The sequence below is a fragment of the Salarias fasciatus genome, unplaced genomic scaffold (genome assembly GCF_902148845.1).
Source record: "Salarias fasciatus unplaced genomic scaffold, fSalaFa1.1, whole genome shotgun sequence".
NCBI classification, from domain to species: Eukaryota; Metazoa; Chordata; class Actinopteri; order Blenniiformes; family Blenniidae; genus Salarias; species Salarias fasciatus.
The window spans coordinates 28,888-54,958 of record NW_021941377.1 but is presented as its reverse complement, the minus strand read 5'-3'; the positions used below and the strand labels follow the sequence as shown (position 1 = coordinate 54,958).

At 36.8% G+C, this 26,071-nt stretch overlaps 2 protein-coding genes across 2 annotated transcripts in view; both read right to left on the bottom strand.

Moving 5' to 3' along the window:
• The window catches only part of LOC115385260 (paralemmin-1-like), a 22,539-nt gene extending 2,037 nt beyond the window's left edge, over positions 1–20,502 (bottom strand). The window contains exons 1-10 of the mRNA XM_030087232.1: positions 20,457–20,502; positions 17,005–17,065; positions 16,797–16,931; positions 7,159–7,192; positions 6,959–7,039; positions 5,965–6,095; positions 3,584–3,624; positions 2,989–3,060; positions 2,784–2,840; positions 144–281 (exon numbers count right to left, since the gene is read on the bottom strand). Of these exons, the coding sequence (XP_029943092.1) occupies positions 144–281; positions 2,784–2,840; positions 2,989–3,060; positions 3,584–3,624; positions 5,965–6,095; positions 6,959–7,039; positions 7,159–7,192; positions 16,797–16,931; positions 17,005–17,065; positions 20,457–20,502 (796 nt within the window). The remainder of the gene's footprint in view (positions 1–143; positions 282–2,783; positions 2,841–2,988; positions 3,061–3,583; positions 3,625–5,964; positions 6,096–6,958; positions 7,040–7,158; positions 7,193–16,796; positions 16,932–17,004; positions 17,066–20,456) is intronic.
• Positions 20,426–26,071, bottom strand: LOC115385259 (microtubule-associated protein 1S-like). The gene is made up of 5 exons (XM_030087231.1): positions 26,049–26,071; positions 25,899–25,926; positions 22,865–25,130; positions 21,968–22,203; positions 20,426–20,697 (listed from the first exon to the last, which is right to left on the bottom strand). The coding sequence occupies exons 1-5, from the start codon at positions 26,069–26,071 to the stop codon at positions 20,542–20,544; spliced, it is 2,709 nt and encodes a 902-aa protein (XP_029943091.1). The 3' UTR covers positions 20,426–20,541.

Genomic DNA, 26,071 nt, shown 5'->3' with positions numbered 1-26,071 from the left:
GTGTGTTTGTGTGTGTTTATTAATATGCGTGTGTATTTCAATGTGTGTGTGTTCATTTGTGTGTTAATGTGTTTGTGTGTGTGTGCATTATTGTGTGTATTATTGTGTGTGTGTGTTTGTGTGTGTGTGTGTGTGTGTGTCACCTCGGCTGCGGTCCTCGTACACCTTGACGGCGTGTGTGTGTGCGTGCGCGTCCACCGGGGGCGTGGTGCTGCTGGACAGGACCCGGGTCTCGCCGGTCAGCCGGTCCCGCTCCACCCGGATCTGGACCGAGTACAGGGCTGGAGACACACACACACACACACACACACACACACACACACACACACACACACACATAGACAAAGAAGCACACATTGATACACAACGAAACAAGAAAATTCAAGAAACACACAAACAAACACACAAACAAAGCAAAAAAAGACACAAACCCCCCCAAAAAACAAACACACACAAAAACAAAAAAAAAACACACAAATAAAACACACGCAAAGCCAATAAACAAGCAGACACACACACAAAGTCAAAAACCACACAAACACACAGAAAAAAACAACAAAAAAACAAACTCACACAAACAAATAAACAAACAAAACACACACACACAGATCAAAAAACAAACACACACACAAAACCAAAAAACAAACACACACACACAAACACACACACAAAACCAAAACAACAAACACAGACAAACAAATAAACAAACACACACAAAGCCAAAAAACAAACACACACACACACACAAAACCAAAAAAACAAACACACACAAACAAATAAACAAATACACACACAAAGCCAAAAAATACACAAAAAGCAAAAACAAACAAACAAAAAAAACACAAACACACTCAAAACGAAAAATACAGACACATAAAATAAAAAACAAACACAAACACACACACAGCCAAAAAACAAACACACACAAAACGAAAAATACAGACACATACAATAAAAAACCAACACAAACACACACAAAACCAAAAAAACACACGCAAACACAAAGCAAAAAAGACACAAAATCCAAAAAAAACAAACACACACAAAAAACAAAAAACAAACAAATAAACACACAAAGAAAACACACACAAAGCCAATAAACAAACACACACACACACACAAAGCCAAAAAACACACAAACACACAGAAAAAAACAAACTCACACAAACAAATAAACAAACAAAACACACACACACAGATCAAAAAACAAACACACACACAAAGCCAAAAAACAAACACACACACACAAACACATACACACACACACAAAACCAAAACAACAAACACAGACAAACAAATAAACAAACACACACAAAGCCAAAAAACAAACACACACACAAACACACACACACACACACAAAACCAAAAAAAACAAACACACACAAACAAACAAACAAATACACACAAGGCCAAAAAAACAACACACACAAAGCCAGAAAATACACAAAAAGCAAAAAAAAACAAAAAAACCCCCACACAAACACACACAAAATGAAAAATACAGACACATAAAATAAAAAACAAACACAAACACACACACAGCCAAAAAAACAAACACACACAAAACCAAAAAGACACACACAAACACAAAGCAAGAAAGACACAAAATCCAAAAAAAACAAACACACACAAAAAACAAACAAATGAACACACAAAGAAAACAAACAAAGCCAATAAACAAACACACACACACACACAAAGCCAAAAAACACACAAACAAACACACAGAAAAAAACAACAAAAAACAAACTCACACAAACAAATAAACAAACAAAACACACACACAGATCAAAAAACAACACACACACAAAACCAAAACAACAAACACAGACAAACAAATAAACAAACACACACACAAACACACAAAACCAAAAAAAACAAACACACACAAACAAATAAACAAATACACACACAAGGCCAAAAAAACAACAAACACAAAGCCAAAAAATACACAAAAAGCAAAAACAACAACAACAACAAAACCACACAAACACACACAAAACGAAAAATACAGACACATAAAATAAAAAACAAACACAAACACACACTCAGCCAAAAAACAAACACACACAAAACCAAAAAAACACACACAAACACAAAGCAAAAAAGACACAGAATCCAAAGAAACAAACACACACAAACAAACAAACACACAAAGTAAAAAAAGACACAAAAATGGAAAAAATAAACACACAAACATACACACAAAACCAAAAAACAAACACACAAAAAGAAAAACAAACACACACAAAATGAAAAAGACAGACACAAAAAACAAACACACACACACACAAAGCCAAAAAAATGAACACACAAAAACAAACAAACACACACACAATGCCAAAAAACAAAAACACACAAAAAACAAAACACACACACACAACCAAAAAAGCAAACATACACAAATAACGACACACACAAAACAAAAAAAAAAAACGGACACAAAAAACAAAAACAAACACACACAAAAACCAAAAAACAGACACACACAAACACACAAACAAACAAGAACACACACACACACAAAATAATTAACAAACACACACACAAAGCCAAAAAACAAACACAAACAAAATGAAAATACAGACAAAAAAACAAAAAAAACAATTACAGACAAACAAATAAGCAAACAAACACACACAAAGAAACACACAAAAACAACCACACAAACAGTGAGTTACTTTGTGTACATACGTGTGTGTGTGTGTGTGTGTGTGTGTGTGTGTGTGTGTGTGTGTGTGTGTGTGTGTGTGTGTGTGTGTGTGTGTGTGTGTGTGTTTTACCTCTTTTCAACTCCTCATTCTCTCGAGGACTCCTGCGAACTTTGACCTCTGCAGGGGCTGATGGGAAAAAAATACACAAAACACTCAATCAGATTCTAATTACATAATCTGATTACAATCAGATTGTAATCTGATTACAATAGTATAGCAATGTGTGTGTGTGTGTGTGTGTGTGTGTGTGTGTGTGTGTGTGTGTGTGTGTTACCTTTCATCACCTCAGTCGGTTGAGGACTCTTTTGAACTTTGACCTCGGTGACCTCTGCGACCTCCCTGTAATCTGGTGACACATTCAGGAGTCTGTAATCCGACACCCAGTGATGATGTCAACCTGATTTGATTTCAGTGTAATCTGACACCAAGTGATGATGTCATCCTGATCTGATGGGACTGTAATTTGACACCCAGTGATGATGTCAACCTGATATGATCTTATTGTAATCTGACACCCCGTGATGATGTCATCCTGATCTGATGGGTCTGTAATTTGACACCCAGGGATGATGTCAACGTGATATGATCTTACTGTAATCTGACACCCAGTGATGATGTCATCCTGATCTGATGGGTCTGTAATATGACACCCAGTGATGATCCCGTCCAAACAGTGACTCTAACATGATGTGGTTGTAATCTGATTACTGACCTGGAACGGGTCCCAAAGTCACCTGGAAACAGAACACAGGTTAGTGTGTGTGTGTGTGTGTGTGTGTGTGTGTGTGTGTGTGTGTGTGTGTGTGTGTGTGTGTGTGTGTGTGTGTGTGTGGTGCGCTTGCTCACAGGGGTGTGTGTGACGATCTCACGCGAGGCTTCGGCCTCCAAGCTGAGCAGCTCCTGCTCCAACCTGCAGATTCAATCAGATTACAGCCGATGTAATCAGATTACGCCATATCAAATCTGATTACACCAGACTTCATCAGATTACACCATATTTAATCAGAGTAGACCAGATTTATTCGGATTAAATCAGATCAAATCAGAGTACACCAGATTTAATCAGATTACACAAGATTTAAACAGATTAGACTGTAGTGAATGAGATTAGTCCAGATGTAACGCGATTACATCCGATTTGATCGGATTGGACCAGGTGTAATCAGATTACACCAGATTTAATCCAATTAGACAATATTTGATCAGATTGGTAAGATCAAATCAGACTAAACCAGATGTAATCAGATTACACGGGATTTAATCACATTTGACCATAGTGAATCAGATTAGCCCAGATTTATTCTGATTGCATCAGATTTAATCAGATTAGACCACATTTAATCGTATTACTGCAGATTTAATCAGATTAGATAAGATCAAATCAGATTACACCAGAAATAATCAGATTAGACCACATTTAATCAGATTAGATGAGATCAAATCAGATTACACCAGATTTCATCAGATTACACCAGAATACATTATATTTAACCAAATTAAACCATATTTAATCAGACTACACCATATTTAATCAGATTACACCAGATTCGATCAGATTAGACCACATTTAGTCAGATTAGATAAGATCAAATGAGATTACACCAGATTTAATCAGATTTGACCATAGTCAATCAGATTAGTCCAGATTTATTCCGATTAAATCAGATTTAATCAGATTAGACAATAATTAACCATATTACACCAGATTTAATCAGATTAAACCAGATTTAATCAGATTACACTACATCAAATCGGATTACACCAGATTTAATCAGATTAGACCAGATTCAATCAGATTACGCTACATCAAATCAGATTACACCAGATTTAACCAGATTACAACACATCAAAAATCAGATTACACCAGACTTAATCAGATTACACTACATCAAATCAGATTACACCAGATTTAATCATATTACACCAGATTTAGTCAGATTACACCAGACTTAATCAGATTACACTACATCCAATCAGATTACACCAGATTTTATCAGATTACACCAGATTCAATCAGATTACACCATACTTAATCAGATTAGACAGTATTTAATCATATTAAACCAGATTTTATCAGATCACACCAGATTTAATCTGATAACACTACATCAAATTGGATTACACCAGATGTATTCAGATTACACCAGATTTAACCAGATTACTACACATCAAAAATCAGATTACACCAGACTTAATCAGATTACACTACATCCAATCAGATTATACCAGATTTAATGAGATTACACCATACTTAATAAGATTAGACAGTATTTAATCATTTTAAACCAGATTTTATCAGATCAAACCAGATTTAATCAGATTACACTACATCAAATTGGATTACATCAGATGTAATCAGATTACACCAGATTTAACCAGATTACTACACATCAAAAGTCAGATTACACCAGACTTAATCAGATTACACTACATCCAATCAGATTACACCAGATTTTATCAGATTGCACCAGATTCAATCAGATTATACCAGATTTATTCAGATTACACCATACTTAATCAGATTAGACAGTATTTGATCGTATTAAACCAGATTTTATCAGATCAAACCACATTTAATCAGATTACAGTACATCAAATTGGATCACACCAGATGTAATCAGCTTACACCAGATTTAACCAGATTACTTCACATCAAAAATCAGATTACAAAAGACTTAATCAGATTACACTACATCCAATCAGATTACACCAGATTTAATGTGATTGCACCAGAATCAATCAGATTACACCAGATTTATCCAGATTACAACATAACAAAATTCAGATTACACCAGATTTAATCAGATTACACTACATCAAATCAGATTACACCAGAATTAATGAGATTACACCAGATTTAATGGGATTACGCCAGATTCAATCAGATTACACCAGATTTAATCAGATTACACTAGATTTATTCAGATTAGACAATATTTAATCATATTACACCAGATTTAATCTGATTACACCAGATTTAACCAGATTACAACACATCAAAAGTCAGATTACACCAGACTTAATCAGATTACACTACATCCAATCAGATTACACCAGATTTAATCAGATTGCACCAGATTCAATCAGACTACACCAGATTTAATGAGATTACACCATACTTAACCAGATTACAACAGATTTAATCAGATTAACCCAGACAAGACTCTAAATAATGAAGATCAATTAATCTAAATTATTTGGGATTAATAATAAAATTAATTAATCTGAAATAATCCAGATGAAGTCAGACCTGCGGATGGTTTCCTCCAGGCTCCGGGTCCTGGCCTGATCCTGGTTCTGATCCTGATCCTGGTCCTGGTCCTGACCTGGTCCAGACGGAGGTCCCGAGTCCAGCAGCCAGCGCTCCCTCAGGGCCTTGGACTGAGTTAATCCAGATTAAGTCAGGTTTAGATGCATATAATCCAGATTAACTCGGTTTTAGATGAATATAATACAGATTAACTCAGGTTTAGAGACATATAATCCAGATTAACTCAGATTTAAACACATGTAATTGAGTTTAACTCAGGTTTAGACTCATGCAATCCAGATTAACTCAGTTTTAGATACATATAATCCAGATTAAGTCAGGTTTAGATGCATATAATCCAGATTAACTCAGGTTTAAACACATATAATCCAGATTAAATCAGGTTTAGATGCATATAATCCAGATTGACTCAGGTGTAAACACATATAACCAGATTAACTCAGGTTTATATAAATATAATCCAGATTAACTCAAGTTCTGACACAAAATCAATATTAACTCAGGTTTGAAAATAAATTATCCACATAAACTCAGGTTTAGAGACATATGATCTAAATTAAATCAGGTTTAGAGGCAAATAATGCAGATTAATCCAGGTTTAGATGCATATAATCCAGATAATCTCCGGTTTAGAGACATATAATCTAGATTAACACAGGTTTAGACAGTGAATCAGGTTTAGAGACATATAATACAGATTAACTCAGGTTTAAACACATGTAATCCAGATGAACTCGGGTTTAGATGCATATACTCCAGATTAACACAGGTTTAGATAGTTAACTCAGATTTAAACACATATAATCCAGATTAACTCAGGTTTAAACACATATAATCCCGATTAACTCAGGTTTAAACACATATAATCCCGATTAACTCAGGTTTAGACACATATAATCCAGATTAAGTGAGGTTTAGACCAAATCTAATCCACATGAAGTCGGGCTTGAGTTATCCTGGATTAACGGAGCACCTTGAGGTGCTGCAGTTCTCGCCGGTCGTCCTCCAGCTGCTGCTTCTTGTTCTCCATCTCCGTCTGGAGCTTCCTCCTCTCCTGACACACACATACACACACACACACACGGATCAACAAGAGCAGTGTGTGTGTATGTATGTATGTGTGTGTGTGTGTGTATGTGTGTGTATGTGTGTGTGTGTGTGTGTGAGACTCACCGCCAGGAGCAACATCCGGTCCTGATAAGTCGCCCTGAACAAAACAAAAGGACAAGTTAGTTGAAAAGAAAACAAACAAACAAACAAACAAACAAAAACAATATTTATAAATAAGAAAAATATTTTAAAAATTTTAACAAAACTAAAATTGGATAATTGACCAAAAAGTTGAAACTTTAAAAATAATAAAAATAAAAAAGTAGATGGTTAATTAAACAAATAAAACATATATAATAACAAAAATAAAAAAATGAAAGTGAAATATTAAAAATAATAAAAAATGAAAAGACCAAAACACTGACAAATAAAAAACATATAAATAATTTAAAAAATCACAAAATTAAAAGTTCTTAATTGACTAAAAAATTAAAATGAATAAACAAAAATAGATGGTTAATTAAAAATTGTAAAAAAAATCTAATAACAAAAATATTTTAAAAAAGAAAGTTAAATAATAAAATTAATAAATATTAAAAAAAAATTAAAAAATGCCTAGTTATTTAAAACAAAAAAACAAAAATAACTGTCAACTAAAAAAATTTAAAAAATACAAAATACAATGTAAAAGTTAAAAGTTGACAGTGAAAAAAAACAGAAAAATAAAAAAAATAACTGAAAAATTTGCAAATTGAAAATTAACAAAAAATACATATAAACAACAAAAAACACAGTTAAAAAATAAACTAAATACAACAATAACAAAATGTTAAAAGTAGAGAGTGAACTAAAGAATAAAAAATGAATAAATAATACACAAAGACAGTAAAAAAAAATAAATACAAAAAATACAAAAATTAAAACATCTTAAAAATAGAGTCAACTCAATTATTTAAAAAATATATAAATTATAAAACTTAAAAAAATACTAGTTATTTAAAACAACAACAAAATAGACAGTCAACTAAATCAATTAAAAAAATATAAATAAACAGTAAAACATTAAAAAATACTAGGTATTTCAAACAAAAACATGTATAGGGTCAACAAATTACTGAGAAAATATAAATACTAAAAAGCAAAAAAAAAAACACCAGTTACTTAAAACAACAAAATAGAATCAACTATATATATATATATATATATATATATATATATATATATATATATATATATATATATATATATATATATGTATATATACATAATTATAATATTCTATATAAAATATAAGATTTAAAATATATAAAGTAAGAACAGCAAAAAATTGACAGTCAAAAAATGTTTTTAATTTGTTTATTCTTTTTTTTAAATTATACTAAAAAAAATTAAAAGTAAAGTAAAGTAACTAAAAAAGTTTTTTAAAAAAATACAAAAGTTAAAAAATGGACATTTAAAAAATACTACAATAAAAAAAATTCAAATCAAAAAGTAAAGAAAATAGACAGCAAAAAATACTACAATAACAATATTAAAATTAAAAATACTCCAAAAATATTTTTATAAAAAAGTAAAAAAAAAAAATGGACTTAAAAAAACTTCTACAAAAAATATTATTATAACAACGTAAAAAATGGACAATTACAAAATTACTAATATAAAAAAATATCACTATAAAAAAAATGGACAGTAAAAAATACTACAATAAAATATAAAAATTAAAAATACTACAAAAACTATTTTTATAAAAAAGTAAAAAAGGACAGTTACAAAACTACTACAATAAAAAATATATTAAAAAAGTAAAAAAAAAATGGACAGTAAAAAATACTCCAAAGAATTGTAATAAAAATACTACAAAAAATATCATTATAACGACATAAAAAATGGACAGTTACAAAATTACTACAGAAAAAAATATCATAAAAAAGTAAAAAAAAAATGGACGGTAAAAAATACTACAATTAGAAAAATATTATTATACAAAAGTAAAAAAATGAATGGTAAATAGATACTACAATAAAAATATAAACATTTAAAAAACTACAAAAATCTATTTTTATAAAAAAGTTAAAAAATTGGACAGTAACAAAAACACTACAATAAAATAGATAATGAAAAAGTTAAAAAAATATGGACAGTAAAAAATACTACAAAAAATCATAATGAAAATACTACAAAAATATTATCATAACAACGTAAAAAATGAACAGTTACAAAATTACTACAATAAAAAATATTAGTATAAAAAAAAATTTAAAAATGGAGGGTAAAAAAGACTGCAATAAAAATATAAAAATTAAAACACTTCAAAAACTATTTTTATGAAAAAGTAAAAAAAATTTTACAGTTACAAAACTAATACAGTAAAAAAAATGTAATAAAAAATGCGAAAGAAGGACGGTAAAAAATGATCCAAAAAATTATAAAAAAAAAATAATACAAACATATTGTTAGAACAACGTAAAAAATGGACAGTTACAAAATTACTACAATAAAAAATATTTGTATAAAAAAATTCTAAAAAATGGAGGGTAAAAAATACTGCAATAAAAATATAAAAATTAAACTACATCAAAAACTATTTTTATGAAAATGTAAAAAAATTGGACACTTACAAAACTAATACAATTTAAAAAAATATAATAAAAAACGTGAAAGAAGGACGGTAAAAAATAGTCCAAAAAATTATAAAAAAAAATACTACAAACATATTATTATAACAACGTAAAGAATGGACAGTTACAAAATTACTACAATAAAAAATATTATTATAAAAAAAGCAAAAAATGGACGGTAAAAAAATACTGCAATAAAAATATGGCGGCTGCTTTTATTTTGCTAACTAAGCAGCCTGCTGGGGCTTTTATTGCGAAGGAGAGAGGAGAGAGCTGCGGGGATGACGTCACCCGCCGATCGATACCTCGTCATTGGCTGAGAGGGATGTTCTCGGAAAGAAAAAAAGAAATAAATAAAAGAGAGAGAGTTGAGTCCGCATGGTTCTCATTCGGGACGGTGAGAACGGACGCGGCGGCCGAGAGACGGAGAGAGAGACAGAGAGAGAGAGAGGAGAGGGATGGAGGAGAGGAAGGAAAAGGAGGAACTTACTGCATGGCGGAGCATCAGAGGAGACACACCCGGAGGAGGAAGAGCAGGAGGAGGGGGGGGAGGGGCTAACGCGTCAGGAGGGGGAGGGGCTATTGCATCAGGAGGGGGAGGGGGAGGGGCTAAAGCATCAAGGGGGAGGGCGAGAGGATGGAGCATCAGCAGGAGGAGGGGCTCACGCATCAGGAGGGGGAGGGGCTAAAGCGTCAGAAGGGGTGGGGCTAAAGCATCAGGAGGGGGAGGGGCTAAACTAAAAGGAGGGGGAGGGGCAAAGGTTTTAAGGTGGGGAGGGGCTAAAGCATCAGGAGGGGGAGGGGCTAAAGAATCTGGAGGGGAGGGGCTAAAGCATCAGGAGGGGGAGGGGCTAAAGAATCTGGAGGGGAGGGGCTAAAGCATCAGGAGGGGGAGGGGCTAAAGAATCTGGAGGGGAGGGGCTAAAGCATCAGGAGGGGGAGGGGCTAAAGAATCTGGAGGGGAGGGGCTAAAGCATCAGGAAGAGGGGGAGGAAGGGCTAAATCATCATGAGGGGAAGGGGCTAAAGTTTTAAGGAGGGGAGGGGCTAAAGCATCAGGAGGGGGAGGGGCTAAAGAATCTGGAGGGGAGGGGCTAAAGCATCAGGAGGGGGAGGGGCTAAAGAATCTGGAAGGGAGGGGCTAAAGCATCAAGGGGGAGGGGCTAAAGTGTAAGGAGGGGGAGGGGCTAAAGAATCTGGAAGGGAGGGGCTAAAGCGTGATAAGGGGGAGGGGCTAACAAATCAGGAGGGGCTACAGCATCAGGAGGGGGAGGGGCTAACGTGTCAGGAGGGGGAGGGGCTACAGTATCAGGAAGGGAGGGGCTAAAGCATCAAGGGGGAGGGGATAAAGTGTAAGGAGGGGGAGGTGCTAAAGCGTCAGGAGGGGGAGGGGCTAAAGAATCTGGAGGGGAGGGGCTAAAGCGTCAGGAGGGGGAGGGGCTAAAGAATCTGGAAGGGAGGGGCTAAAGCGTCATAAGGGGGAGGGGCTAACAAATCAGGAGGGGCTACAGCATCAGGAAGGGAGGGGCTAAAGCATCAAGGGGGAGGGGCTAAAGTGTAAGGAGGGGGAGGTGCTAAAGCGTCAGGAGGGGGGGGGGCTAAATATAGTACCATAAGCATGAAGCTAACTGTTTCTATAGTAGCGTTAGCATAATGCTGTTTCAAAATTAGCATTAGAATCACGCTAATCATGTATTCATATATTCAGGTTAGCATCATGCTAATGATTTGTCTATTTAGAAGCATTAGCATAATGCTAATCATGTATTCATATAGCAGCGTTAGCATAGCGCTGAATATCTCCTTCTATTGGAGTATACATAGGGGAGGGGCTAAAGCATCAGGACGACAAGGTCACTCCGAAGCGATGATGTCATCGCCACAGACGGCTCATTGGGGTTTCCCCGGCGACGTCGCCGGGCGGCCATCTTGACTTCTCCACAGCAGCGGACGGAACACAGACAAAAACGCACTTAACTCGCCCAATTCTCGACGGATTTCCAAACCGTTCGCTTCATTCGAAACCTCATGAACGCGGCTGCGATCCGGGCCGCGCAGACTTGCTGAAAATGCAGTTTTTCCCTTTGAAAAATCGCTGCGTAGTTGTGTTTTTTTGTTGTTTTTTTTGCCAGAATTTTGCAAGAAGTCTATTTTTACCATCAAAATTTTACAATCCATCAAATATTCTTAATAGCTTAAAATACCAAGTCCTTACCAAGATTGCCACCCCCGACCAACAGACACACACACATCACACACACACACACACACACACCAGCAAGAGCAGAGTAGATGAAAAACGAAGTTTGTTATGAGGCTCACTTCCTCAAACTTCATTCTCTCTCTGACCCTCAGACAGAGAAGACAGGATGAATTCAGTCAAGCCGAATTGTGCCTCATTAAGTCAGATTGTGCGTTGAAGGGAAATTGACTTTATTTTGCGTGTTTTCAGCGCCTGAAGACTGACCGGCGGGCGGAAAATAGCCGCCGGTAAAAGACGCGATTTAAGTTTCACTTTCATTTCCGTCATATTTGCGCTCGTTATTTCAAGTTGTGCCTCATACCAACGTTTTCCTCGTGACTTTTCTGATAATTCGGCTGAATTCATTATGCCAAATAGTGAGGAACGGACCGTGTTTCACCAAAGAAAGCGCCGAAGCGTTCTGCCGGTAAAAGACGCGATTTAAGATTCACTTTCATTTGCGTCATATTTGCGCTCGTTATTTCAAGTTGTGTCTCATACCAGCGTTTTCCTCGTGACTTTTCTGATAATTCGGCTGAGTTCAATATGGCAAAATAATGAGGAACGGACCGTGTTTCGCCGCAGAAAGCGCTGCTGTGTGTGCTTCTTTGACGGTCAGCTGGAGCGCAGTGTGTGTATGTGTGGAGCGTTAACGCCTGATGAAAATATTTGTCGGCGTTAAGGAAGCAGTGCGTTAACGCGTGAAATAACGATGTTTTATTCAAGTCCTTCTCTTTTGGTTAGCTCTCTGAAAACACTTTTGGTCCCTCTGAAAATGCTCAGTGCCACATGTATTTATGTATTTCTGTATGTACGAGTGTGTGCGTGTGTGTGTGTGTGTGTGTGTGTGTGTCTTGGATCCTTGGATCCTTTCTTCAATTTTTGTTTTTGTTTTTTTTGTTTGTTTTTTTGCGACTGACTTCTCCTCCACCATCCTCTCCGCATCAGCGAAAGAAACGCCGGGCAAATGTTTTTTTTTTTTTTTTTTTGTGAAAAAAGGTCTATTATTATTTTTGTTATTCTTTGTGCGGCAAACTTTGGCGCGTAACTAGTTATATAATACTATAATATTATATCATATATATACAGTATAGTGTTATATATATAATACTATATATATTATATCATAATATATATTACATATACAATGTACTATATATGTAATATTATAATATAATATATACAGTATAGTATTATATATATATATATATATATATATATATATATATATATATATATATATATATATATATATATATGTATGTATATATATAGTACATTGTAAATATAATATATATTTATGCATATATATATATTATATATACAATGTACTATATATATGTATATATATAATACTATACTGTATATATTATATTATAATATATATATACATAAATATATATTATATATACAATGTACTATATATATACACACACATATATATATATATATATATATATATATATATATATAAGACATTCATATACAAATTTACAGCCGACTTAAGGAAAACCAATAAGACATTCCATTCAAATAAGTTCAAACAATCTTCCAACGATATTAAATCAACTTGGAATGGAATAAATCATTCATGAAAACGGAACCGTATCATCTAAAAAAAAATCTGTTGTCGTTCATGGAAAAAAGACTGATCTTCCAAGCTCTCAGGAAGTGCGAAGAAATTAGAACGAACTTTGAAAGAAATGACTCCCCGGGGCCGTGATGGCATCGGTCGCAAACCAACCGAAGAAGTTAGAGATTGCGTAATTCCGCCACTCACTTCAATCAATTAGAAGTGATCAATTAGTTTAGTTGATTGAAAAAACAAAAAAACAAATACAAATTAACAATACTCAAAAACTCATATTCATTAAATCAATTTTTTTTTTTTTTTATTTTACCTGCAACAACTTAGTTTTCATTTTCATATTTCTCCAGTGTGGAATTTTTTTTTTTTATATATATATATTTCTTAAATGTCATAATTGTTTTAAACTCTTTGATTTCCTGTTGAATGTTTCTTTCTTTGATTTTAGTTCTAAATCTGTTTTTTTTTCTTTTTTGAACAGGTCTCTTCCTTTAAGATTGCGCGTACTGGTTCTTATTTCCAATATATTCTAAATTCCGCTTTGCCTCATGCGTTATTTTTAGGACGCTCAAATCAACAATATCGGGAAATTTAAAAAAAAAAAAACTTTCCGTTGAATAAATAATGACTATTTGTTATTATCTTTATAGCCCACCTGTTCAGAAAAAAACTTAACTCTGTGTCCGAATTTTCAAATTGGTGTAATTAATGTGAGATTTCCACTTTGGCTCGCCATCAATCATCACTCCGAAGAATTTGGTTTCGTTAAAAAAAATCTGCCAATAGAACGAAAAAAAAATGTTCTTGATTTTTTTTGTAAATTAAGAAATTTTTACTTGAAATTAGTAAAAAAAATCTGCCAATAGAACAAGCAAAAAAAAAATTCTTGATTTTTTTCCTAAATTAAGAAATTTTTACTTGTAATGAGTAAAAAAAATCTGCCAATAGAACAAGCAAAAAATTTTCTTGACTTCAGCAAATTCTCTCTCATATCAAGCCTTCTTATCTTGATCAAATATAAAATTTAAGTAAATTTTTCTTAAATCAAGCAAAATTAGACATTTTCACTCAAAAAAAGTTGGAAAAAAACTTGCTCAGATTTGGAATTTTTTGCAGCGTCGCATCAATCCGTTTCCATCAAACCAGCGTTTTATCACTTTCAATTCTTCATCCGCTACTTTTCTGACTTCTTTTCTTTTCTTTTCCAAATAAAAATACCGTGGTATCATCTGCGAGTAGAATTTTCCCGAGGTTGGACGCTTTCGCAAAAAACCGTTCGTGTACAAAATGACTAACCGTGGCCCCAGTATCGAACCTTGGGGCACGCCGCGTTTAATTATCCGTCGTTCAGATTTAGATTTATTTAAACCACATTGACTGTTCTCCAAAGTATTTTGTTTTGATGAGTAAAAAAAAATCTGCCAATAGAACAAGCAAAAAATGTTCTTGATTTTTTTCTTAAGTAAAGAAATTTTTACTTGAAATGAGTAAAAACAAAATCTGCCAATAGAACGAAAAAAAAATCTTGATATTTTTCTTAAATTAAGAAATTTTTCCTTGAAATTAGTAAAAAAAAACCTGCCAATAGAACAAGCAAAAAGTTTTCTTGATTTTTTTCTTAAATTAAGAAATGTTTCCTTGAAATTAGTAAAAAAAAATCTGCCAATTGAACAAGCAAAAAATGTTGATTTTTTTTAATAAATTAAGAAATTTTTACTTGAAATGAGTAAAAAAAAATCTGCCAATAGAACGAAAAAAAACTTTTTCTTGATTTTTTCTTAAATTAAGAAATTTTTACTTGACATGAGTAAGAAAAATCTGCCAATAGAACAAGCAAAAAAAATTTCTTGTATTTTTTTCTTAAATTAAGAAATTTTTACTTGAAATTAATAAAAAAAAATCTGCCAATAGAACAAGCAAAAAATGTTCTTGATTTTTTTCTTCAATTAAGAAATTTTTACTTAAAATTAGTAAAAAAAATCTGCAAATAGAACGAAAACAAACTTTTTCTTGATTTTTTTTTAAATGAAGAAGTTTTTACTTGAAATTAGTTTAAAAAAATCTGCCAATTGAACAAGCAAAAAATGTTGTTGATTTTTTTTCATGAATTAAGAAATTTTTCCTTGAAATGAGTAAAAAAAAAATTGCCAATAAAACCGCTTTTATGCAAGGGTGCGGCTTTGGCCAATTTCGTTTGATCGGGGAAAACTCCCGCGGTTATTTATCGATTACAAACGTCAGCGAATGGCTCAATTAGAAATTCGTTTATATGTTTTCGCAATGATCACATCCAACAACTCACCATCAATTATCTTCAGAACAGGGAGCAGTATGACGTATATAATGGTTATTCTTCAAAGAACTCTAAAAAATTTTTCTTAGGCGTCCCCCAGGGTTCGATTTCGGGACCACTGCTTTTTTTTTTTTGTTGTTTTTTTTGATTGACGTAAACGATTTCGCCTTCTCAAGTGAAAGATTATTTTTGCAGATGACACAAATCTTGTCGCCACACCCATAATAACTTCGATATTTTGATCGACCGGGTGAATCGGGACTTCCTCGAATAAGGTTTCAAGTCAATAGGCTAACGGGAAATGTCAAAAAAAAAAAGAAATAAAATAAAAATGCAATTTCATTCCTTCGGGTGATGATAGATGAACGGCTGAAATGATCTCTAAAATGAAATGATTTTCATTTCTGCTTTACTACTTTTCAATGTTAAACTTTGTTAAATTATGTATTTTATTTCTATCACTTTTATCCTTCAATACATATATGTATATATATATATATACATATACATATACACATATATACATACATATATAAAAAAAACCTCGAAAAAAAGGAATAAAAATAAGTAAAAACAAATAAATGAAATAAAAGAAAATAACAAAAAAAGCAAATTCATTAATAAAAAAAGTATAATTTAAAAAAATGAAAAAATAAAATGAATAAGATAAAGGAATAAATGAAATAAAAATAAATGAAATGGAAAAAAATAAAAAAATAATAAATAAAATAGAAGAAAATAAAATTAGAGAAATGAATAAAATAAAAATAAAATAAATAAAAGATGAGAAAATTAAATAAAAAAAAAAATAAATGAAAGTAAATTCATTCATAAAAAAATAGAAACAGGCCAAACAGGTCTACTGAGGACGCCATCGCCATCACACTCCACACAGCGCTGAGCCACCTGGAGAACAAGAACAGCTCCGCGAGGATGCTCGTCGTGGACTGTAGCTCAGCATTTAACACCATCACCCCAGACATCCTCACCACCAAACTGCTCAAACTACAAATCCACCCACCCAACCAACCGCATCGTCAAGGATGCGGATGACACCGCCGTGGTCGGACTCATCCGAGGCGAGGACGAGGCAGCGTCCAGGGCCGAGGTGGAGGAGCTCTCACGCTCCTCTGTGGAGAGCGCACTGACGTACCGTCTGAGTGTGCACCGGAGACCCCGCACACCCTGCCCACCCCCTGTTTGACCTTCTGCCCTCCGGCAGACGCTACAGGTCGATAAAATCACACACCAGCAGACTGACAAACAGCTTCTTCCCCTGGGCCAGACGCACTGCAAACACCCACGGACACAGAAACGCACACTCACTTATGAACAGACTCCCATAACAATTGTTTCTGTTGTTACCTAATGTCTGTGTTGTTTTCTGTTTTGTCTCTGACGTCGTTCCTCAGTTTTCTTGTCCTTGACTTTTTAATCGAGGTGAATTGTAGCTGTAAATGAGCTCCCACGTAATTTCGTTGTACCCCCCCCACCCCCCCGTGCAATGACAATAAAGTCTATTCTATTCCATTCTAAAAAAAAAATAAGATAAATAAAAAATAAAGATAAATGAAATAAAAGTAAATAAAAATAAATAAATGAAATAAAAGAAAATAAAATCCAATAAATAATTGAATAAAAGTAAATTAATTTATAAAAAAAAAATAGAAAAAAAATGAAAAAAATGAAAAAAATAAGATAAAGAAATAAAAAATAAATAAAAAATAAAAATAAAAATAAATTAAATAAAAAAAATGAAAAAAATGAAAAAAATAAGATAAAGAAATAAAAAAATAAAAAATAAAAAAATAAAAATAAATTAAATAAAAAAAATCAAATCATTAAAAATAAATAAAAGTAAATCCATTAATAAAAAAATAACTAAAAAATGAAAAAAAATAAGACAAAGAAATAAATAAAATAAAAACATATGAAATAAAAATAAAATTAAAGAAATAATTAAATAAACCAAAACAAATGAAATAAAAAAAAAATAAAATTACAGAAACCAATAAAAATAAATAAATGAAATAAATGAAAATAAAATCCAATAAATAATTGAATAAAAGTAAATTAATTTATCAAAAAAAATAGAAAAAAAATGAAAAAAATGAAAAAAATAAGATAAAGAAATAAAAATAAATAAAAAAATAAAAAAAATTAAATAAAAAAAATCAAATCATTAGAAATAAATAAAAGTAAATCCATTAATAAAAAAATAACTAAAAAATGAAAAAAAAATAAGACAAACAAATAAATAAAATAAAAATATATGAAATAAAAATAAAATTAAAGAAATAATTAAATAAACCAAAACAAATGAAATAAAAAAAAAATAAAATTACAGAAACCAATAAAAATAAATAAATGAAATAAATGAAAATAAAATCCAATAAATAATTGAATAAAAGTAAATTAATTTATTAAAAAAAATAGAAAAAAAATGAAAAAAATGAAAAAAATAAGATAAAGAAATAAAAAATAAATAAAAAAATAAAAATAAATTAAATAAAAAAAATCAAATCATTAAAAATAAATAAAAGTAAATCCATTAATAAAAAAATAACTAAAAAATGAAAAAAAAATAAGACAAAGAAATAAATAAAATAAAAATATATGAAATAAAAATAAAATTAAAGAAATAATTAAATAAACCAAAACAAATGAAATAAAAAAAAAATAAAATTACAGAAACCAATAAAAATAAATAAATGAAATAAATAAAATAAATATATAAATAAAAGCTATGCTTAAATACATAATACATACTCCATAGACAATGTTACGGGTGAGCCGGTAGCCTCTAGTAAGATGGCCGCCGCGTGGCGACGTCACCGCGTCTGGAAGCGATCCAGCCTTTCTATGTGTGTCTGTGGTCGTCACGGCAACACTCACTTCCTGTTTGAGAAGAAAAAAAACACGCAGAGCCTCCGAACTGTTCAGCAATGTTTATTTCCACTGTAGTGTGTGTGTGTTGCGTGTGTGTGTGTGTGTGTGTGTGTGTGTGTGTGTGTGTGTGTCCTTAAGGCCTCTGCTGGTGTTTGTAAACATCAAAAGCCGCGCCGTGATTGGCCGAGAGACACGGCCCCGTACCGACACCTGATTGGACCAATAAATAAAAAAAAAATTAAAACAAAACAAAGAAAAAAACTCGGTGGGCGGGGCTTATCCGCAGCCTCCTCTGTGATTGGACGACATCATTTATTTTGAAATCTGACACCAAAAAGAAATAAAAAAAAAATAAAGGAAAAACATTTTAGCTTCTTTGGCATTGGTTGCTAAGGTGAATAAAGAGGGGAGGGGCTTATCTAAAGCCTCCGCTGTGATTGGACGACGTCTTGATTTGAAATCTGACACCAAACAAAGAAAAAAAAAAACCTATTTTTTGTTGTTTATTATTACAAGGGAAAAGAAAAAAAGATGGAAAAAAGGAGGTGGGGTTTATCTCCAGCCTCCTCTGTGATTGGACGAAATCTTTTATTTGAAATTTGAGACCCCAAAAAACGGAAACAACTGAAAAAAGGGAAAAAACAACAAAAAGAATAAAGGAAAACAAGAAAAAAGTAGTTTTTTTTTCAAGTAAAGGTGAAAAAAAATGTGGGCGGGGTTTATTTCCGGCCTCCACTGTGATTGGATGAAATCTTCTATTTGAAATATGAGACCCAAAAAGCAGTTGAAAAAAAGGTTTTTCTAAGAAAAATAGGAAAAAAACAAAAGAGGGGAAAAAAAGAGGAAAATAGAAAAAAATGAGAAAAAAAGTTAAAATGACAAAGAGAAAAAAGAGACAAAAAAGATTAAAGAAAAAAACAGAAAAAATCCAAAATAAGTGAAAAAAAAAGGGATTTTTTTTTCTCGGATAAAGAGAAAAAAAATGTGGGCGGGGTTTATCTCCAGCCTCCACTGTGATTGGATGAAATCTTCTATTTGAAATATGAGACCCAAACAGTAGCAGAAAAAAAAATCTAAGAAAAAGAGAAAAAAATAAAACAAAAAAGAGGGAAAAACAGAAAAATTGACAAAAATATAAAACAACAGAAAAAATGAAAAAGAGACAAAAAAGATTGAAGCAAAAAAAGGGAAAAAAGAAAAATAGATGAAAAAAAGAAAAACATTTCTTGGAGAAAAAAAACAGATAAAAGCAAAAAAGAGGCAATAAAGAAAAATAGAAAAATTAAAAAAATAAAATAAAGAAAAAAAAGGGAAAACTTTTTTTCTAGGAAAAAGAAAAAAAAAGAAAAAAATTGAGAAAAGAGAATTTTTTTAAAAGAAAAATCAAAATTAAATTAAATAAAAAAAAGGAAAAAAAATTACAACATGTCTTTCTAGCAAAAAGAGAAAAAAAGGGGGGTGGGGTTTATCTCCAGCCTCCACTGTGATTGGATGAAATCTTCTATTTGTAATTTGAAACCCAAAACGAAAAAAATTATGAAAAAAAAACAAAAGAGGGAAAAAAGAGAAAAAAACACCAAAAAGAAATGAAGAAAAAAAAAAGGCAAAATAAAAGAAAAAAAAAACGTTGTAGGACAAACAAAAAAACGGGGCGGGGTTTATCTCCATTGGATGAAATCTTCCACTTGAAATATGATACTTCAAAAGAAAATAAAACAAAAAAAAAAAAAAAGAGAAAAAAAAAAAAGGGGGCGGGGTTTCCCTCCAGCCTCTTCTGTGATTGAAATCCGACACCTCAAAAACAGAGAAATAAGAGCTTCTTTGGGAGCGGTTGCCATGGCGGTTGCCGTGGCGACGGGGGGTGGGCGGGGCCTGGCTCAGAACTCCACCTTGCAGGCGGGGAAGGCCTCGTCCTGCATGGCCACCGTGCTGCTGCTGCCCAGCAGCGTGACGGCCAGCAGGCGGCGCCGCGCCGCCGAGCCCAGGTACCAGGCGTGGAGGGCGGGGCTGTCGCGGGTGGGGATCACCGTCACCTGCGAGGGGAGGGGGCGGGGCCGGGAGAAAGAGGGGGCGTGGCCACAGGTCCAGATGGGAAAATTAGCACAATCCATTCATAATGCTAACCATGTATTTGAATGGGAGCATTAGCATAATGCTAACCATGTATTTGAATGGGAGCATTAGCATCATGCTAACCGTATACCTTAATTAGCATTATGCTAACTATAGGAGCATTAGCATCACGCTAACCATACATCTATATAGGAGCTTTAGCATCATGCTAACCATATATCTAAATTAGCACTATGCTAACTATAAGAGCTTTAGCATCATGCTAACCATATATCTAAATTAGCACTATGCTAACTATAAGAGCTTTAGCATCATGCTAAACCTATATCTAAATTAGCATTATGCTAACTATAAGAGCTTTAGCATCATGCTAACCATATATCTAAATTAGCATTATGCTAACTATAAGAGCTTTAGCATCATGCTAACCATATATCTAAATTAGCATCATGCTAACTATACATATTTAGGAGCGTTAGCATAATGTTAACCTAGATTTAAGTTAGCATCATGCTAACCATATATCTAAATTAGCATCATACTAACTATACATATTTAGGAGAGTTAGCATAATGCTAACCATCTATTTAAACTAGCATTAGGCTAACTATTTATATAGAAGTGGTAGCATAATGCCAACCATCTATTTAAACTAGCATTAGGCTAACTAGCTATTTAAAGTAGCATCATGCTAACTATTTAAGTAGCAGTGTTAGCATTAGGCTAACCATTTATATAGGACAAGGCTAAGCATACATTTATATAGGAGCATTAGCATCATGCTAAGCATAGTTAGCATAATGCTAATGTTCTTACATAAACAGATGACTAGCAATATGCTAACAATCTTTTGTAAGATAAGGGTTAGCATTTCGCTAATGCTCTTACATAAATATATGGTTAGCATGATGCTAACCGTCCTATATAAATACATGCTTAGCATGATGCTAACCATTAATTTACAAAAGAGTGTTAGCATATTAATAATCATCTGTTTATATAAGAACATTAGCATTATGCTAACCATTGTGCTAGCGCAGTTAAATGTTAGCTAACGCTACAATATAAATCAACAGCTAGCTAGCGATGTGCTAGCGCTAATGGATGTTAGCACTGTGCTAACATTACCATAGAAAGAAATGAATGGCTACAACAGCGCTAAGCTAGCGTTACGCTAACCCTCCGCTCACACAGGAGCGTTAGCGTGATGCTAGCGGCGAGCTCGCTCACCTCCTCGTCCGGCCAGTCCTCCTTGCCGTCCAGCAGCGCGTCCAGGAGGCGGCGCAGCGCGGCGCCGTCCTCGTCCTCCTCCTCCTCCTCCTTGCCGGCCCTGCCCCCTCCTCCTCCTCCTCCGATGACGTAATGCCGCGAGCGCAGGCGGCGGAAGAGCGCGGCGTCCACCGTGGCGGCGGCCGGGCCGCTCGGGAGGTACGCCAGGTCCACGTAGACCGGCGGCGCCGCCGGGCCTGGAGGGGGGGGGGGAACGCTAGCGTTAGCATGGGCCCAGATGGCGGCATTAGCATAATGCTAACCATGTCTTTGAATATGGGAATTAGCATAATGCTAACCATGTATTTATATAGCAGTATTAGCATAATGCTAACCATGTATTTAAATGGGAGTATTAGCATAATGCTAACCATGTATTTGAATAGGAGCATTAGCATAATGCTAACCATGTAATTGAATGGGAACTTTAGCATATTACTAACATCCATTTTACATTAGCATAATGCTAACATGCATCCATTTACCTTATCATATTGCTAACAGACATTGAATTATATTAGCATATTGCTAGCCATTTGGTTATATAGAAGCATTAGCATGATGCTAACATGCATCTATTTACGCTAGCATAATGCTAACCATCTACTATGTGAGCATTAGTATGATGCTCACCATCTATTTCTATGGGAGTGTTAGCATCATGCTAACCATCTATTGTCATTGGACCATTAGCATTATGCTAACCTTCTGTTTCTATGGGACCATTAGTATTATGCTAACCGTGTATTTGTATGTTAGCATTAGCATCATGCTCTGTATCTATTTCTACTGGACCATTAGCATCATTATAGTCATCCATTTATATGCGAGCGTTAGCATGATGCTAACAACCGCTACCTGCCGCCGCCGCCGCCGTCCTCCTGGCGGGTCTCCGGTTCGACTCCGGGTCGGCCATGCAGGCGCCCGGCGGCGCCGGCAGAGGCGGGAGGTCCTTGAGCGGCGCCGGGGGCGGGTCCAGGTCAAGGTCCAGCGGGAGGGGCGGGGCCTCGGAGTCCGGCTCCACTGCCTCAGGGGGCGGGGCCGGCGGGAGCCCCGCCTCCTCCTCCACCGCTGGGGGCGGGGCCGGCGGGTGAAGGAACTCGCACGGCGACACCAGGCACACGTCCACGTCGTGGAAGGGGGCGGGGCTACCGTTGGGGACCGGTCGCCATGGCGACGGGGAGCTGTTTACTTCCTGGTTCTGGTTTACGTCCTGATTCTGGTTTACTTCCTGGTTCCGATTTACTTCCTGGTTCTGATTTACTTCCTGATTCTGCCTCTGGATTACTTCCTGGTTCTGAATTACTTCCTGATTCTGCCTCTGGATTACTTCCTGGTTCCGATTTACTTCCTGATTCTGGCTCTGGATTACTTCCTGGTTCCGATTTACTTCCTGATTCTGGCTCTGGATTACTTCCTGGTTCTGATTTACTTCTGGATTCTGGCTCTGGATTACTTCCTGGTTCTGATTTACTTCCTGATTCTGGCTCTGGATTACTTCCTGGTTCTTATTTACTTCTTGGTTCAGGTTTAGATTCTGGTCTAAGGTCCCGATCGGGTCCTTTTTGGGGGTCTTGGATTCTGGTCTGGCACTCTTGGGGTCTCTCTTTGGTTCTGGTCTTGGGTCCCTCTTAGGTCCTGGTCTCGAGGTCTTGGATTCTGGTCTCAGGTCTTTCTTGGATTCTGGTCCTGGTCTCAAGTCCTTCTTCGGTTCTGGTCTTGGGCTTTTCTTAGATTCCGGTCTCGGGTCCCTCTTGGGTTCCGGTCTCAGGTCTTTCTTAGATTCTGGTCTCGGGACCAGTTTCGAGTCCTTCTTGGGTTCCGGTTTCAGGTCCTTCCTGGATTCTGGTCTCAGGTCCTTCTTCAGGTCCGGTTTCTTCGATTCTGGTCCTGGTCTAAGTTCCTTCTTGGGATCCGGTCTGGAGTAGTCCTTCAGGTCCGGTTTCGGGTCCTTCCTGGATTCTGGTCTCGGGTCCTTCTTCGATTCTGGTCCTGGTCTCAAGTCCTTCCTGGGTTCTGGTCTCGGGTCCTTCTTTGGGTCTGGTTTCGGGTCTTTTTTGGGTCCTGGTCTCAAGTCCTTCCTTGATTCTGGTCTCAGGTCCTTCTTGGGTTCTGGTCTTGAGTCCCTCTTGGGTTTCAGACTCCCGGTCTTGCTGACCCCCTTGGTCCCGGTCCCGGTTCCGGTTCCGGTCCTGGTCTTGGGGGTCTCCAGGTCCCGGACCTCGGCGGCCCTCATGAAGTCCAGGTCCCGGACCCGGTCCAGCCCCTCCAGGACCCGGTCCTGAGGCGTCCCCCCTGGGAACAGGACCCGGACCACCCGCTCCTCCTGAGGCCCCACCCCTTTTTCCGGCCTCCACACCAATAGGACGCAGACGGGGCCGCCTGCTTCCTGTTGGGCGGGGCTTAGAACATGCATCTGCAATTGGCCGACGCCCACTTTGTGGAAGAGCGTGAGGGGGGCGGGGCCTCGGGCCAGGGGCCGCGGTTCGATTCCCAGCTCCGCCAGGAGCCGCCGCGTTAGCCCCGCCTCCCGGGCGTCGCTGGCCTCCGATTGGTCCTCCTCTTCCCCTTCCTCCGGTTGGTCGGGGAGATTCGCAAAAACCACGCCCACTTCCGGAGATATCAGCTCCCTGGGATCGGTAAGCCCCGCCCCTTTTTCCGCGAGCTTCCTCCTTAAAAGGGCGTTGACCCCCGGGAGGGCCGCCAGCCCAGGTTGGGTCACCAGCACCGAGTCCACCCGGTCCAGGTGGCGGACCAGCTTCCAGAAGGGGGGCCGGCCCAGCGGCCCGCCGTCGGCCAATAGGTTGAAGCCGTTGACGGAGAAGAAGGCGGAGCCTAAGGGGAAGACGTAGCAGCACGGGCGCCACAGCTTGAGAAACCCGGGCGTGGCCGGCGGCTCCAGGGTCTGGACGGGGGTCTCGGGTTCCAGGGACTCGGACAGGTACTCCACGAACTCCTGCAGGCCCTCCATCGGGGGGAGGAGCTTCACGGAGGCGCCCAATTGGACGGCAGGGCCGTCAGTCCAGGGGGAGACGACGGAGAGGCGGGGCTTCAGGGGAGGGGGCGGGGCCGAGGAGAGGCGGAGGCGGGACAGGTCGGAGGAGGAGAAGAAGCCGTCGCGCAGCTCCAGGGAGGGGGAGGGGCCGGGGGGCGGGGCCCGGCGCCGCCGGCCAATCAGGAGGAGGAGCTTCTCGGGGGAGGCGGAGCCCAGGAGGAGGCGCACCTGGACGAGAGAGAGAGAGAGAGAGAGGTTAGATACGCTAATGCAACACGACAGTCGAACGCACCTGAACGCATCACGACACCCAAACACATGACACCTGAACGCATCATCACACCCGAACACAATTGAACGCATCACGACACCCGAACGCACCTGAACGCATCACGACACCCGAACACACCTGAACGCATCACGACACTGGAACGCACCTGAACGCATCACGACACTGGAACGCACCTGAACGCATCATGACACCCGAACACAATTGAACGCATCATGACACCTGAACGCATCATGACACCTGAACGCATCATGACACCTGAACGCATCACGACACCCGAACGCACCTGAACGCATCACGACACCCGAACGCACCTGAACGCATCACGACACCGGAACGCACCTGAACGCATCACGACACCCGAACGCACCTGAACGCATCACGACACCGGAACGCACCTGAACGCATCACGGCACCCAAACACACCTGAACGCACCACGACACCCGAATGCACCACGACACCCGAACACATCACGACATCTGAACGCATCACGACACCTGAACGCACCCGAACGCACCACAGCACCCAAACACATCACGACACCTGAATGCATCACGACACCTGAACGCACCACAACACCTGAATGCACCACTACATCTGAAGGTACCTGAATGCACCACCACACCCGAATGCACCTGAATGCACCACAACACCCAAACGCACCACGACACTCGAACGCATCACGACACCTGAACGTCTGTGTGTGTGTCCGTCTCACCTCCTCACACACACACTCGTGCGTGGGGTTGACCAGCACCTGGGCGTCCAGGACGTCGCCAT